Source organism: Aphidius gifuensis, linkage group LG5 (genome assembly GCF_014905175.1).
Source record: "Aphidius gifuensis isolate YNYX2018 linkage group LG5, ASM1490517v1, whole genome shotgun sequence".
Taxonomy (NCBI): Eukaryota; Metazoa; Arthropoda; class Insecta; order Hymenoptera; family Braconidae; genus Aphidius; species Aphidius gifuensis.
In genome coordinates, this window is record NC_057792.1 from 20,027,703 (window position 1) to 20,045,329 (window position 17,627).

Below are 17,627 nucleotides of genomic sequence, written 5' to 3' on the forward strand. Positions count from 1 at the left end.
ATTTCTTTGGTCATTTCTACATGGGTGGTGGCAAATATAGCCTAAATAATTTAAGGCGGAAACGACCACAATAAACAATTCCACGAAAATAGATGTCAAAATTTGTCCAGTAGTTTAAAACAAATGAATTGGAATAAAGAAATGAATAATCCAATAAATGTATGTACTTTATTTTCATCCTCTCACTTGAAATTTGTAAGCAGATTTTTCATAAGAAACAGGAACTCTATCAGTTGTACACATTTAATATGCAGTTTTTAAGAAATACAGTAATAAAGTAAGAAATAAGATAATTTTTTCCAATGTTTTTAGCATGTTCATTGCATTCCCAACGTCATTCTTTCCTTTTATGAACATTTAAATTTTCATGAATACTAATTAGTAGTTTATTAAATTTTAATGTACTATCCTTTTTAATGTAAAAATTAAAATCTACTGAGGCTATCGCAGTTATGTTGCTTTGGGTAAGGTAGTGATTATGCCCCATGTTACAAATACGGAAAAGTGTGGAAGATACGTTTTTCAAAAAAGTGAATCTTATTTTTATTTTTTTCATTCAGTATTTTAAGTTAAATGTAATCAAGACACCCGACTCAGAGAAAACTTCAACGCATTTTTGTCCATGGAGAAAATTGCCACTCGATCCATAATTATTTCTTAAGAATTGTCAAACCTTACAACATGTATTTCAAACTCATCGTTTCACTATCAACTTCCCACTGTCAAAAATAAACAATATTACCAATTCAGTAAATACGTATAAAAATAAGTTGTAGGGGCCTTATCTTCAATGTTAGACTGCGAAAAAATCGAGTGAAGAGGTGGAAGTTGAAACATAATGTTCATTTTTTTTGTCTGTTCCGGCTAGTTATTTTTTGGATGACTGTCGTGAACTTGTGATGTACTGACGAGACATCAGTATCGCCATCAATCTACATGCGTAAATGAAATCAATAAAATAAGTGAACCGCTACATAATAAAGAATTGAAATCACTTACAGTCATTAATCGACCACACTCATCTAAAACTTTAAGCATTGGCAATGTCATTTTCCTGAATAGTTGGAGTCTTTTTCTGAAAGCTGGAATGTTGTCATCTAATTTTTCTCTTCCCAACTTTAATTTTGAGCAATCCAGTAAAACGAGTGGAGGTTCTTGCCCAAACTAAAAATAAAAACATAATTAGAAGCTTTTACTTAGCTCATAACGATTTAAATACATTTGTTCAAAGTCGAGTCCAACAAGCAGCTTATTGTGCTACCTAAGAATTGTTGCAACAAACCTTGTGTTCAAATATTTCAGCTTGACTAAGATCTCTCGGAAATCCATCGATAATTATTCCATTACAGGTCCGGTTGAGTGAAACTTGTTGCTCGATTATTTGCATGACTATTTCTTGTGCGACCATTTCACCAGATTCTACAGCTTTTTTTATTATGACATCTGACAATGCCAATTTTCGGAGTAAGCTGCCAATACTTATGTGCATCCAGTTGGGTAATGATCTAACGGTATGAACGCATAGCTGTGACTTATTGCTACCAGGACCACCTGAAAGTATATAATATGTATACCTACTCATTTACATTTTCATTTCAGGTTTTGTAATATACCTATGACCCAAACGAACTCAGGCAGTCCAATTTGGTATTCACTCTGGCCAGATGTAGTTATATTTCTTATGTTTCCCATAGAATTTGTACTAGACATTGAAGATGACAAAAGACCTGCAGTTCTTGTTGAATCTATGAAAGCCTTAAAAAATATTTTATGAAAATATTAATTGTTCATCTTTTGACTTTTTAGTTTGAGTTTTAGTCCATTTTTGTATTACAAATTTGAAGAAATATTACCTCCGTTTTTAACGTTTGGAGAGCTCTAGTTCCACTCAATGTTCTTTTATTGAAGTTGATCAAATGGAAAACTGCTTTCTGAAAATCTGCATACACTTCGCCTGGATGTCGTTCACCGTTTACCTTTAACAATGAGTATGTAAAGCTGGAATAATATGGTGTTAATTTTTCAATTTATAGTGTGACAAATTTCCTCGCCCGCCTCAGTATTGGTGATATCATTTTTTACATATCATCTTTTATCATTATGACTAGCGGTTACCTCAAAGCTACTATTATTATAAATAATTATTTTTATTGTAATTCGATACTCGATAGTACTTTAGCTTCTGCGTTCCAATGACGAAATATTCATTTTTAGCTTTTCAAGAGAACGATCATCATCAATATTTAAGAGTTACTTCAATTTAATTAAATCTACGTGTAGTTCGAATCATATAACAGCCGTCACTGAATTTTTATAACGACTTGAAACAAATGGAGATACTTAATAACTATATTAGAAAGACTATAATTCATTTACTTGTAGCAATATCCCAGTTTGATCAAAGTATTCTGCAACAGGCATGACGTTCCGATAAAAGTTCCTCAGTTCCACGTGTGCAAGTTCGATAATGACCTTACCAAGTTGAGCACCATAATCGATTTGACGCTCCAACACTTCCTGCCTCCAAGATACCAAAACTGCACCATTCATGTATTGAATCTGTAAAATGAAATTGCAATTTCATATTTCAATCTAAAGAATATTTTATTAAACGAATACTGAATCCAGACTTCAGCTGATTGACTATTCATCCGTTTTTCCAAGTTTGACAGGTGTATGCAGAACCAAACATTTTTCCCTAACGGAAAGTATCTAACAAGTTGAAGAAACTATTTGCAACGTCTTAATATTTTGGTGACAGAAATATTTTGTCCTGTATTCTTTCGAAAAATTCTGAATACTCATTGTGTGTGTATATTTTACCTTTTCAGAATACTCCACGACATCGGTCATGCTTCTAGGGTACCCACTAACGAGAAATATCGTAGTTTCTAATAGAGTTTCCATTTCGAGCATCAGTATTTCAGCAACAGTTTTACTGCTCAGCAGGCCAAAATCTTGGATACCTGTAAATATTCGAATGATAAATCATATAGACATGACTTCTGTAGAGAAATATTTAATGCAACAACGTATACACATATAAAAATGTCCACCGTAAAAACAATAATAGCTATAATTTTCTTACCTAAATTAAGGGAATATCGTTGCAAAATATCTGTCATATTAATGTGCTGTATTCCATCTGCTGATCGGGCCAAATTATCGCAGTGAGTCACTTTACCACTACCTGGTCCACCTTAAAAAATACAAAAAAGTAACTAATACCTTCCCCACTATGTCAAGGCAATAACTTGTATTCATTGATAAATATCGTAACTATATTGCACTAAAGGAATTCTTAAATTTGGACGGTGTTTCATTATTCCTGATCCACGAGATTTAATGGAGCATGGATTCAAAAGGTGAAAACCGATATACTTCCAGAACTTTTCGTTCAGAATTGTTTTCGTCATCGATAAAAATGCTGCGTTAAAGCCGAAAAATGAACTCATTTACGATAAAAACGTCTACTATAAGCAGTCACTTGAAAAATTATTGAATTCTCGATTAGAGTTTTAGCTATTGTTATTTTCTATTGTATAACGATCGTAGATTCGAATCACTGTTTTTTATTGCAATGAATAGAAAATCTCCGTTCTCCGTCTTTTATTCTCATTTTATGAATTTTAAAAAAGTAATTGGAAAATAGATGTCAATTTTTAGCATTAGAGATTTTTCATAGTATTCAAAATAATCGAATATAAATAGTCGATGTGGTTTGTCGAAATAAGTGCTTTTCTCAATGTTATAGCTAATGCAATGACCAAATACCTAGGATAAATATAACTGCAGCTTCTGGTATATGAAAATCGATAGAGCTTACAGTTTGTAACGAAATTTCACCAGGTTGTGAAGTTTTTAAAAGATGTGAAATATGTTTTCTTTTTCTGATACTGTAAGCATTTCTCTGGGCAGCATTCGACATCGGAGACTCTTTGTGACCACCTAGAAAAAGATAAAATATCAATTGATCACGATCATACAAAATACAAAGAACGGAAAAAAGAAACCAGTGAAAAGAGAAAGAGAACTTGGTAAAATTTATGGCCTGTATATTTATTGCTATTGTTTCAAATATTCGCCTATCGATTTTGACATTTCGCGACACGTGTTTATATAGCGTCTATACTATTCAAAATATTACGTACAATCTCGTGGTATACCTACTATGCGGGACTTACGAGACATCCTGTATAAATAGTTTTAATTACAATAGCTTCCCACACGTACTCAATCGTCAAAGTTTTTACACGTACTCGAAAAAAAGTTACATTTTTTTTTTTTAAACTTAGTAAATTTACCATAGAAAAGAATTTATAATAGTTTTTATTTTTTTTTTAATAGAAAACTAAAAAACGTCATGGAAAAAGTGAGGAAAAATAGAATTCCTCCTGAAGTTACAGCAAAAATAAATTATGAAAAATTTGATGAAACGTAGGGTATTTTCCTGTTTTTTCTGCTAATGTGACTAGTAAGTACCTTGAAAAGAAACGAAATTTCACGTCAAATTATTATGACAGTTTTTTTTTTTTTGCACCACATCGTTCCTTAAAAACCAAGAATGTCATTGTGCAGTGTGTCTAAAACTTTTGGACTTTACACTAAAATTGCGTGATGATTGAATTTCGAAGAAAATATTTTTTTTTATCGGCCCTGTTGAAATTCATTAAGCAATCTTCAAGAAATGCGTGGAAGGTATTTTTTTGGCGACAATTTTTCGATTCTGTTTTTATACTTGCCAGTATCCAAACAAATACCCATATTGAGCGATTTCTCCTGAGTACTGTTATTTATGAAGGAAAACGTTTGTGAATCTAATCCTCCTCCGAGTATTTCAGAATTTTTACCGTGTTTCATCACAGATAAATATATAGAAGTCACTTGTGATTATTACGCCGCACAGGACAATAGAAAAACTCCTGACCGTTTATCGCGCTACTTATAGCTGTTTCTACGAAATATATATTGAATAACTTCTGAATATGTAATAACTAGCCCGAACTTTTCACTTCAGTCAGTACTTCAGATTTTGTTACAAATTTTCAAGTACGAACTCAGATTCATATTAACTCTTGAGATCAATCATTTGAATGTGAGTTTTATATGTATATATAACTTATAATGTATATCAATATATAAGTAGATATAACTTTTTAGAGTATATTCAATATTCTTACACAAGAATTTCTCTAATTTGAAAACTAAGTGGATATTAAAACGTTCAACGTTGACAATAATTCAGAACCCGTGTACACTTTGAAATCAACAATTTTGATGAACAGAATAGCAAAAACATGAATTGTACAGGGTTGTCAAGGAAACTTGACATGCGTATTAATGCAAACGAACTTGTTCAGTTAATGGATAATCGATCGGTTGTGTTACAAAGCGCTTACAGTCAGGAAGATTTATTGATTAGATTTGGTAATTTTTTTCACTAGCCATTCTAGTAGGTAAGCTATGTTATGCAGAGTAAAGAAGAAACCGATTATGAAATATGTTCAAAATAAACTAAACTTCAAGGTAAACTTCAAGTAATTTTTATATGAAGAAAAATCAAAGAAGGATAAAGTTGTTTTTGTTCTTCATCGCAAAAGTTCATTTTGTCTTATTTTCCTATAGTTACTATAGTTAAATTTAAAGCTCACATAGTAAAAAAAATTATAAAAAATAATATGTTAAACCATATTTCCGAAAACGTCCCTCGATACTATAGTAACATAGTGAAACTAATTATTTTTTTTTTTTTTATTAACCAATTTTGTTTTTCGTGAGGATTTGAACCCGGGTCTCTACCGTGGGAGTCTATCATGCTACCCCTCAACCAATAACTCCGTCAAACATCCTGCTCAAGTGGAAAAAATATATTTAATGGAAATTTACTTTATATTTAGAAAAAATTTAGAAAAAATATAAATTAAATTTAAAATATATACAGTTTTGAACATACTAAAATTAAATTTAAAAAAAATTTACAAAAAATAAAAAAAAAATTAAGAAAAAATTTAGAAAAAGTTTAATTTTAGTATGTCCAAACTTGTGTATTCATTAAATTTAATTTATATTTTATGGAAATATAAATTAAATATATTTTTTTCACTTGGGTGTGATTTATTTATTGATCACATTGATAGAATAATCACATAATGTGATCAAAAAAATATAAAAGTATTTTAAATTAAAATGTGATCAAAAAATAAATCACATAATGTGATCAAAAATATAAATGTGATTTTAAATTAAAAATAATTATTTTTTCATGATTAGTGTGAGTGCTGTGTGTGTGAGTATGCAGCTGCGCATTCATCAAGCAAATTTATGATTTAGCTCTATCTGGCGTTCGAATTTTTAATTAATTAAAAAAACAAAAACAATTTAATCTATGACCCGCAAACACATACGTGGGTTCAGACGCCATAATGATAATAATTATCGACGCTTGATTCTGATTGGTCAACTTAAAACGTTAATAACTCAGGCACAAAGCGTCGTAGACCCAAAATTTAAAAACATGTACTATGTAAAATTTCGCGTACAATCTCGTGGTATACCTACCATGCGCGACTTACGAGACATCCTGTATACATGTAAAGTCGGGCCAACGTCGAGCCGACGGAATTTTTCTACCAGCGTATGGCTGAGTCTTTTCGACTCCTATAGCCTCCGTAATTTTTTTTTTTTTGACTTCCTAATTTCACTCAAAATTAATAGATAACTGATACTATAAGAGCGTGATAAAATTTTCGAAGACGCTTCATTTGTGTTGAAAAAAAAAATCTCTACTATCATTCTATCAGAAATTATTGAAAACGCATTTTGTTGTTTTATAGAATGACAATAAAAACGGTCCACTCAATAATTCGCGATCGAATCACCGTAGACACTTCGTAACAACCTTAAAGAGTGGCCTCTCAAAATAGCTCATGAACATGGTCTTCCAATAATGGAGAAACTATTTCCTAAGAACATCCGTGATCCATTTTCAGAGGCCATTTTGCGGAAAGGCCATTCTCACGAGTCATTTTTAAAGGCTTTTTTTATATTCTATATTCAAAACTGAGGCTACGAAGTCAAACATACATTATAATTCATTTAAAATAAATAAAAAACATATTTTTTTTAGATGAATATTATGATTTAATACATCAATTTATTTTTTTTTCCTAATGGCTTCGTTTGAATTATTTTATGTCAGATCCATCAAATTAACTACAATAACACGGCCCCAGCCAAAGTGTTGAAAATCATCAATTTTCAAAGGGTAACGCGGATCACTAGCTCCAACACACGTTACCGGCACTTTTTTCTATATATTCTTCTATTTTTTGTCTTGAAAATTTAACAATGCACATAAATTCTTACATGCAACTCAATTTAAAAAATCACACGTCCACAACACTTTAATCGTTCCTCAATCCAACATGCATAATGAATAATGTATATTTTAATGCTAATGATAAAAAAGTAGATCTGGCAACAAATAAAAAGTTTTATTTCTGACTATATTTTTAATTCAAGTTGATACTTCTACCAAGGCGCCATTATTACGTTATAAATATCAGCTTCATTCTGCGATTGGTGGACTCAACTATATACCTGCGGCAGTAGGGACGGATGAATTCGTTGGTGGGCGGGACTTTCGATGCGACCACTTTATGAAGAACAAGATTAAAAACCACTGAACATTACACCCGATGGATGTGTTGCTTGGTTAAATCGTGTGTTGAAACTCGGCGTGATATATTATGTGACGGAATTTTGACAATACGTATTATAATAACAGCAGCCAAGTTGTCGAATTTCTATTATATCTTTCAGTGTACAATTAAAATCGAAGCATCAAAAAAAAAGTTTAATATTCACTTTTTTGTTTTTTTTTTATACAGAAATATTTTTGCATATTATAAATTACAACATCAGTTAAAACAAAGAGAAGAAAGTGAATGCGCTGAGCATGGTAACAATGTCATCATTTTTCAATCCTTTGGCCATCTACTGCCAGCCACAAACACAGACGGGTAATCAACAATTTAATCAGCAACTACAACATCTTTCACCACCACATCCTACGCAAGAACAACCTACTGCTAGTGCAATGGCTTCGATCGGGCGAACAATTGAAATCGATCAACAATGCTGGTATGGTTACCCCCATCCCCATCATCATCATCATAATCATCATCACCAACATCTCCAATCTGTCCCTGAGGAGCATCATTCTGACGTTATTATGTGGCAACCACATGCCCATGCTTATTCACATCTTCATCGTCAACATCATTCGATTACATATCAGCACCATCCAGAACATCCAACTCCGAATGGAACAATCGTGTGGAGTGAAGATAGGGGTAATAATAATCTCGCCGTCGACACAAGTGAGCTCAGTCCTCCGATCACGGCGAGTGAAAGTGAAATCAGTTATCCCAGTACACCTTTATCACCAATTAAGAATAATAACATTCCACATGTTTCAAGCTACAATAAGAACAATAATAATAATGATGATAATAATAACAATGTTAATAATACCCGTAACAGCTTTGTTTCTTCAAATCCTGTGAGACCAACACAAATGCGAAGTCCATATGAGTGGCTGAAAAAAACATCATACCAAAACCAACTAATTCCAGGTTTGTTTATTCATTTTTCATAAACAACTGAACATTGTCAATATTTAATACTTTTTTCGGTTAAGCTCTAGTTTCACTGAATAAAACGAGTACCGCTCGGCCATTCCAATCCACGAAAATAGGTTTAATTTTTTATTATTAAAATGAATATATAAATATATGTAGAAATAATTGTATTTAAAGAAGTGTAAAAAATTAATAATAATTCATCAGTCAATATATTTCATGGAATCTATATATTAAAAAAAAAAAAAAAACAAAATGCGTTACTACAAGGGAACGAAAAATTTATAAAGTATTAATTGTGCCCGCGGCTCGGTTACTCAAAGCATATGTTTGTGTCATTATAAGTTTTAGATCGTAGGTTCAAGTCCTGGTGAGAGGCAATAAAAAAAAAAAAAAAATTAATATAAAATTGGAGTTCGTGCGGCAGAAAAAAAAAAAAAAAAACTATATAAGTAAGTACAATCAAATAAAAAAATATTTTTATTTAATATTTTTTTTTATTTATTTATAAAAATAATTTCGTCTTGGAGTATGACATTTTTGTTTTACTTTTTATTACGTGAACACTTAGTCTTGAACCGTGACACAGTAGTTCATGGACCAAGAAGCTTACTTCCAAAAACAGAAACACTCAGTCTCGAATTATGACATTTTGTCCATAATCCAAGAAGTGTTTTTCTAAAAACAAGAACACTTGGTCTTGAACCATGATCATTTTCTGATCATAATTAAATCAGATTATATTCAAGCCTTATTATAGATGTGTTAAGGATACTAAATGATATTCTGAACAGGAAAAATTATTTACTTATTTATTTATTTATTTATTTAGAATGTTTTAAAAATTAGATCACAACATTTTTTATAAAATGTTATATTCTTTTGGAGTCGGGCTTTTGAAAATTTCTTACTTTTTCAAGAAAAAGTTTTTGAGAATGTAGGTAATACTCGATTTTGTGATATCAGTAGAGTTCATCAACCTCGTGATCTGATTAACAATTAATCAATTTGGTAACACACAAGAGACGTTGGACGCTAATCAACCCTTATACAATATGATGAATTCAGAAACACAATTGTCTTAAATATACTCAGTTTCATTTGCTCTTTACGTAAATTGTTAAAAAAATAATTTGATGAATAAATAAGTTGATCTCTTTTTACGTTCTGTAACCAGTAATCGGTAAATTTAAGTGAATATCTCTTATCTTTTTTATTTTCTGATAGCGGCATTTTTGATGATAACGGAACCACTTTTATTTATTTTCTGACTGTGATAGACTTATGTGAAGATAAGTATCTCTACACAGTAACTTGACTTTTTTGTTTTCATGACAAGTATAGGTATAGGTATAAATTCTAAAAATTTATCAAATATGACATTCATGGACCCATTTTACGGAATAATACAGCTATGCAAACATTGAAATGAGAATTTACATTTTTTTATTTTTATATAGTGTTAGTGTACTCTAAATCATGGAGAAAAAAAATATCTAAAAATGAAAATTATTCTTATATGGCTGAAATTTTTCTAAAACTAAACAGATGTTCTCATTATAAAATAAAAAATAATTTCGTTACAATCGTATCAATTTTTTTCGGACTCGAATTTAATTTTCATTTAGATCATTGAACACGGCCTTGTTTTTGGGTGCCATTGAGTTCAGAAACTGCGACATCACATTTTGCAGCGTTCAGAAACTGAAATTTGAGAAAAAAAAAATTCAACATAAATATATAAATAAACTCTAGTTTTTTTATTTTCCTTATTTTTATTTGTAATATTTCTAAATAAAAAAAATATGGTACCATAAGTAGAATAAAATTTTTGTCGTGTATACAATCGTGTCGTGATTAAGTCGGTTAGGCGTCGGAATTAAAATATGTAGATTTAGATAGCGTGAGTGTCAGGGGTTTGAGTCTCTTCTTAGATAAAATTTTCTGATACAAAAAAAAAAAAAAAACGAAATACCAAATCTCGAATAGTAATAAAAAAAAAATCAAACAAATGATTATTAACATAATTTTTTTTTTCTCTTAAATTTACTTATGTACATGATTTTTTTTTCTTCGTTTGTTTAATAATTTTCTTGGACTATAGCAAATACGTTTTGAACCAAGACGCTTACTTCTAAAATCTAGAACATTTTGTTATAACCCAAGACCTATTTGGTCATAATCCAAGAACCTTATCTACTGTTAAAATTTCATAACTTTCTCCGTATTTTTACACCTTGATGGACATTCCTTAAGAGAAAAATAATAATTGAACACTGCATGTAGATCCGAATGTATGCAAAAAATTTCACACTCATATAAATTAATTTGGTATAATAATGAATATTCCCTGGTAGAAAAATTCCGTCGGCCCGACGTTGGCCCGACTTTACATGTATAAGCATATATGCTTACATGCGGCGCTCACAAATTTCTACCAGGGTTCATAACTTCCCTTTGAATATTTATAATTTCAGAAATGCTAACCGAAGTATCATCTTGAACTGACTTTCACAAACTTTAACGAATTAAATCAGTATATAATATATTATACTGATATAATTATATAACACTCTATGTCTGGAAAGTATTAGTCAATGATGAAACAGGACCCCGGGGACTCGTACCATATCATTATATCACTTGTCTTGTAATCCATGGTTGTTTTACGGGAGTAAATTGTGTACATAGTCTAAAATATAAAGATCGACCGAAACAAATAAATCACACAGTTTTCTTTTTCATACATTATATTCATCCCAAGTGGTAGATTTCAGTAATTCTCATGCAATCACTGTTATTGAGTAGGGACAATCAGTTTTATATCCAAACATTTTATTGGACGGATCAATTGTACATTCACACTTATGTACAGGCACATGAAATTATAATCTCTATTCAGTATACGAGAGAGATGTAACAAGACAGCTGTGACGAAACTGTATATGCGCTTATTCAAATTCCTCTCCCCCGCCGTTGTAATATTTCCCTAATGTGTTGTTTATTTAGGTGATATCTATAAGAGTTTAAATACTTGCACTGTTAAAGCGTTTTGATACTTCTATTCTCTTCCAAATAATGAAAATATAAATGAATAGCGTTTTTATTTTTTTATTGTATCATTATTGTATCATCAGAATACCATCCAAATCTGAGTATACTATATAGCACCGATGGTATACTATTCAAATTCGGCATTATTTTTTAAGAATAACAAGAATATATAAATTCAAGGACATCAAGCTTGATGACTGTCCACTGATTGGCATTAGAAAGAATCCTAGATTGAAGAAAAAATAAATTGAAAATAAATATTTATGCTCATGCATATGTGTATTTTCAATATATATCTCGATATAGTCATGGAAATTAATAAGTGTCTCTACAATTTATATTTCATTCATATCTTTTGAGTGTTCAGAAAAGAAAATAGTGTTTTACTAGCAGCCGCTAGTATTCTCCATGGATCTGAAGATATTCCATAAATAGAGTTTCAAGTAATGTGTTTTGAAATAAGTTGCCCGACGTTGGCCCAGTCGGGCAGCGCTCACAAACTTCTACCACGGCCGTATGTTGATAAATAATGTTGAGGATCCTTACTTGCTCTTTCATATACCTAATTCATTCCAGTATTCGAGGAATTGTTATTCAATAGTCGCGGCAAATAAAGAACCAACATAAAATTTTATTCAAAACCAAAAATATTTTATTTGCAATAGACATCTCAATTGCGGACAAGATAGCGACTTCAAAGCCATATTCATATGTAAAATCGGAAAAAAGAGCGATAAAAAAAACTATTAACTGTTTTTAAGCCGATCGTTTTACTACCTGAGAGACACAATCTTCAAAGATTTTGTGAAAGCCTTTAAACTTGGCTATTAACCTGAACTTATTTTCCAGTCCCAAAGTTGTAAAAAAAGCAATGAAAATAAAAAAAACAAGTTAACCTTTAATGAAAACATTTTTTATTTTGATTCATTCAAAAAATAAATATATAAAGTAGTAAAAAAATAACCTTTCCCAAGACAAAATTGTCTAAAACATCTTTTTTGATTTGCTAGTTTCCGAGACGATACAGGACTAAAGGAATTTCTATAATTGTCTGTATAAGAAAGATGATTGTCTTTCTGAATTTCAAGGCAATCATCCTGCAAGAATTACTTTATCGAAACTGCAAAAAAAAAAACTCTAAGACGACTTGAATCCGGGATATCTGCGTGTAACTCTAGTGTCCTGACGGTTCACTAATTTTTCAATGAAAATTTTTACATTCTAAATATTGACAGTATAAACTAAAATCCATGATATACTTTTCATATTTTTTTATTTAAACAATTTGAATAATCGATAATAATTAAACTAAAAAACGCAATTGCTCCTGGTTCCCAACGAGGTCCTACACCTTTCCATCGGTTGTTTCCATGATCTTAATTCTTGTCCTTTGACAAAAATGGAGGTCAAATATTCAAACGTTAAGTAGGGTAATTTTTCTTGTAGGTAATTGATTTAATTTACTGGGGCTATCCTCTTTTTTATAACAAGTGTTTATCACGAATCATTTGTCACATGAATTAAATAAAATATCCGTTGAAACAAATGATAATTTACTTGTTATAAACAATGTTTGACCATAACTTGTTTGACACAAACGTTATGAGGCCTACTTTTATAGAATTTTTTTTTCTTAAAGCATTCCTCCTTTCAGTTGAAATAAAAACTCATTTCTTGGTTACAATCATAAAAGTATTCACGTTTAGAAGTTTATTTCTTCTTACATTCGATGTATCTTGTAAAACGAAAAGTTATAGGTTTACACGTTTTTTATTATACGTCGAATTATAAAGAAATGAAAAAATATTTTAAAAAGAACTGAAAAATTTGTATACTATAAAAATATTTTCTAGTGTTGTATTTTGAACACAATCGTTTTTTTTTTTTCAATTTTTACAAATTATTTTGGTTTATTGGTAAGATAAAGAAGTAGAACAATACTATTTCTATACGTCTCTTCCCCTAACTGATTATTATATTTTTCTCACTTATGTTGTTATAAGGCCTGGAAAGTAACACTAAGTTTACTTCGGCTATACCAGTACTCAGCCAATAGTTGGCTGCCAATGCTCGGCTGATGCTTCAAAAAAATTTATTAATTAAATAAAAAATTTAAAAAAATTATGTCATTATTGATCAGACAATTTATATTTTTTTAAAACTACTTAAAGTGTACTTTATTAATTAATATAATCAAAAATAATTATTTAAGAATATTTATTATACTGCACAATCAATTTTTTTTCAACTATTATTTTTTCTTCAAATCTATAATTTCATTTTTGCCTCTTGTGATTAAATGTAAAATATGAGGATTAAAAAACTCTGCGTTCGTCCGGCGGCCAAGCGGGCTAAAGCATGCGTTTAGAGAAGATATCTGCCATACAAACTCATACTACATAAGATAAAAATGTCGAATATTACAATCTTAACGAGACCGTTTCTGTCTAAAAAATGAAGCCGAAGAAACTTGCTTCATTTGCATTTTGTATTTGGCAATGATAAAAAAAAAAAGGTCGCAAAGTTATTGAAGTTGAAATGTTTCGAATGTTACAGGAAAAACACGAACGAAGGACAAATATAGAGTAGTTTACACCGATTATCAAAGGGTTGAATTAGAAAAAGAATTTCATTACAACAAATACATTAACATAAAAAGGAAAGCGGAACTGTCAGTAAATCTAGGATTGTCCGAAAGACAGGTAACGTATATCACTAACATTTTTTTCTGAGACCTGAAAGTACAAAATTGGTGATTGCGCATAACAAAGTTATTGAATAATTTATTTTGGGGAATAAGTATTCATTTTGTGACTATTAAATATTATGAAGTAACGGATCGGGAAACTATAACTGATTACAAAAATTTAATAAAAATTCAAAAAAAAAATTTTTATAACATTTAAGTCGTGTAAGATGATCCGTTCATCGCGTTATGTTATCAATTTCGAAAATAACTTTACAAAAGGTTTCTTTTGCATATTGCTGAAAATTTTTCGGAGTTCATATTTCATATTTAATTGTTGCTATTTATTGCCATGTATGTTGCAGGTTAAAATTTGGTTTCAAAATCGGAGAGCAAAAAACAGAAAACAAATAAAAAAACGTTTGGAGCTTGAACAGAAAGGCATCAAACTAGATCCTGGTGGTCCCAAGAGTGAAATTGTAGCATGTTCAGTACCTGAAGGAAGTGAAGAAGTATTAAATAGATGTGTTTATCAAAATGATTCACCTAATTTTAAGACACCAGCTCACTCTATGCCTTATGGTCAGTCGTTGCTCCAACCTCATATGTATCAACACACGCATCTCAACAAACTTCTTGGTTTGTGATTAAAAACGTGAAACAATATTGAAAAGAATTTTCGACCATGAGTAATCAATCGGATTTCTGTGTCAAAATTAATGAATTCAAATATTGTACCATGACAAAATATGTATGTAAACAGCAAATTATTTTTAGAGATAATATGAAGAATTAAAGGTGGATATATTTATCGTTCGAACCCAAGCTGAAATCATGAAGTTTTTTTACTGAAAAGACCATCATCTTCTCAAGTAAGACGGCTGTCCTGCATGATTATCATCCAAACGACCTCACTGGAAACTTGATTAAATTCTGATCCGGGCTAGATCATTATACCTTAAGTGAACCTAAATAGGGTAATCTGTTTCGATCCTAAACAAGATAACGTAGGTTTACCTAAAGAAATAACTATTAGGGCTTACCTGATCCAATCCGGACCACCATCCTATTGGGATAAAAAAGTTAATTTTTTTTTTTCAAATTTACTCGTCTAGTATGCCATTAAGTACATCCTTACATACACCTGGCCAACTGATATTTTTTATTAATATTTTTATTCAATTATATTACTATTATTATTGTTTATGGAAAAAATAAAAGTAAATAATTCAATAGCTTTGTGAATTTATTTTTTTGAAATATGTCTGAAAATAAATTAATTGATAATCATTATTTTATTATATATTTTACATTCATTTGTGTAATTATCTTCGTCCATGGGCTGAACTTCTTCGCAATGCTGAATCAGCAACATCAACAGTCAAACCTGACAAGGACAAGTTCCAAGTTATTCTTGATGTTCAGCAATTTAAGGTAACTTGATTATTTTATAATAAATTAATTTTTTTTGTTATTTTTTTAAATTAAATGTTTATCATTTTTTTGTTAATTATAGGTACATTTATTATAAATGTACTGTGTACTTTTTTTTTTTCTTTTGCATTTTTTAATTGAGTGTGATACAACTTTTGAAAAAATAAAAAAATGTGATTGTAATTATAAGTTACATATAAACTCAATAGTATTTAATAAAAATTAATAATTTTTCTCATATATCAACTTGTTTTTATTTTATTCCTTGATAGCAAAATTTATTTAGAATAATTTTAAATTATTTATTTGACAATAAATGATACAATAATTTTAGTTTGTCAAAGTAACATTAAATTAAAAATTAAAACAATTATCAAATGATATTTTTTATATCAACATTATTTAAATTGAAAAAAAGATGGTTTTATTTTTTGATCATCATAAATTACAATGACATTATTTACTCTAATCACCACCTTAAAAATTATCAAACTAAGCAAATAAATTTGCTGGTTATTAGGTGGAATGAATTCTGATAAAAAAAAAAACTTGGTAACTAGATAAATAGATATAAGATTAAAATTTAGACAAAATATTCCACAATTGATTTTAATATTCTACAAAGAACTTGTTGGATTAAATCTACAATGAATTTTATTATTCTGATTGTAAATTTAATTATCTTGTATATTACTGGTAACAATCAAAATTATTATATAAAAAAATATCAAATGCCAAGTTGATTTTAATTGAAAAAAAATTTCTTGCAGCAGTAAATGCAGGACCAAGTAAAATTGAAGGAGGAGCATTGTGTAGGATTCAAGACAAACCATCTGTTGTATCAATTCAACGTAATTCTTATCACATATGTGGTGGTGCAATCTTGAGTGAAAAACTCGTCATCACAAGTGCCAGCTGTTTGATGCTGGATAATTTAGTTATATTTGGTAATCTTGAAGTTTTTTCTGGTACCGCTGATTTATTAGAACAAGGTTCCAGTCAAGTAAACAGAGTACAACTTGTCATTTTACATCCACAATATGACCCCAAAAATTTTTGGATAAATGACATTGCCATACTGAGGGTTTGTTGTTGCTATTAAAAATTATTCTAAGTTATTTTTATTTTCTATTATATTTATTTTTAGTTGTCTAAACCAATGTTATTGAATTGGAATCGTAGAGAAGTATGGCTATCTTCAAGAAATAAAAATCTTAATCGTCCAATAGTCATTAGTGGATGGGGAGGAAGTCTAGAAACATCATATGAACCTTCACGATATCTTAAAAAAATTGAAGTTCATGAACTGTCAAGCCAATCATGTCTGGCACTTTATGGAAAATATGGTGGTGTTCATGAAAATCAACGATGTGCAACATCAATGGATCCAACTAAGGAACATGTTACCATGGTATTTTTAATACAAGTATATTTGTTTTATAATTTATAAACAATTATTATTAATAATTTCAGGGAGACGGTGGTAGTTCATTGATAAGATGTAGAGTTATTGTTGGAATTGTCTCATTGAATTCTTATAAACTTGATGAGCCAATGATATTTACAGCAGTGAAACCTTACATTGAATGGATTCGACAAATAATGACAACACATTGAGCTATTTTATAATCAACGTTTGACTTGTATGTTATTTTAAAATATCATAAATAAAATTAAGCAAATAAATTCATTGGCTGTTTTGTTTTTTATTGAAATAAAAAAATTACAATTTTCAAGTATTTAATTCCAGAATCATGTGATGTTGCTGAAGTATCAATAAAAAAAAAATCTTTTAAATATTTGTGTTTTTT

General features: G+C 29.9%; 3 protein-coding genes across 3 annotated transcripts; 2 read left to right on the plus strand and 1 right to left on the minus strand.

The window, feature by feature from the left end:
• Positions 1–263: 263 nt before the first annotated feature.
• Positions 264–5,262, minus strand: LOC122858367 (adenylate kinase isoenzyme 5). The gene is made up of 10 exons (XM_044161217.1): positions 4,483–5,262; positions 3,775–3,948; positions 3,089–3,199; positions 2,824–2,966; positions 2,377–2,559; positions 1,854–1,976; positions 1,614–1,755; positions 1,283–1,551; positions 1,000–1,164; positions 264–932 (listed from the first exon to the last, which is right to left on the minus strand). Exons 2-10 carry the CDS (start codon positions 3,926–3,928, stop codon positions 843–845), a joined length of 1,380 nt encoding a protein of 459 aa, XP_044017152.1. The 5' UTR covers positions 3,929–3,948; positions 4,483–5,262; the 3' UTR covers positions 264–842.
• Positions 5,263–7,690: 2,428 nt separating this feature from the next.
• Positions 7,691–15,615, plus strand: LOC122858369 (homeotic protein caudal). The gene is made up of 3 exons (XM_044161220.1): positions 7,691–8,636; positions 14,253–14,398; positions 14,748–15,615. The coding sequence occupies exons 1-3, from the start codon at positions 7,958–7,960 to the stop codon at positions 15,027–15,029; spliced, it is 1,107 nt and encodes a 368-aa protein (XP_044017155.1). The 5' UTR covers positions 7,691–7,957; the 3' UTR covers positions 15,030–15,615.
• Positions 15,616–16,463: 848 nt separating this feature from the next.
• Positions 16,464–17,322, plus strand: LOC122856551 (anionic trypsin-like). The gene is made up of 3 exons (XM_044158228.1): positions 16,464–16,512; positions 16,587–16,900; positions 16,964–17,322. The coding sequence occupies exons 1-3, from the start codon at positions 16,464–16,466 to the stop codon at positions 17,264–17,266; spliced, it is 666 nt and encodes a 221-aa protein (XP_044014163.1). The 3' UTR covers positions 17,267–17,322.
• Positions 17,323–17,627: the final 305 nt, after the last annotated feature.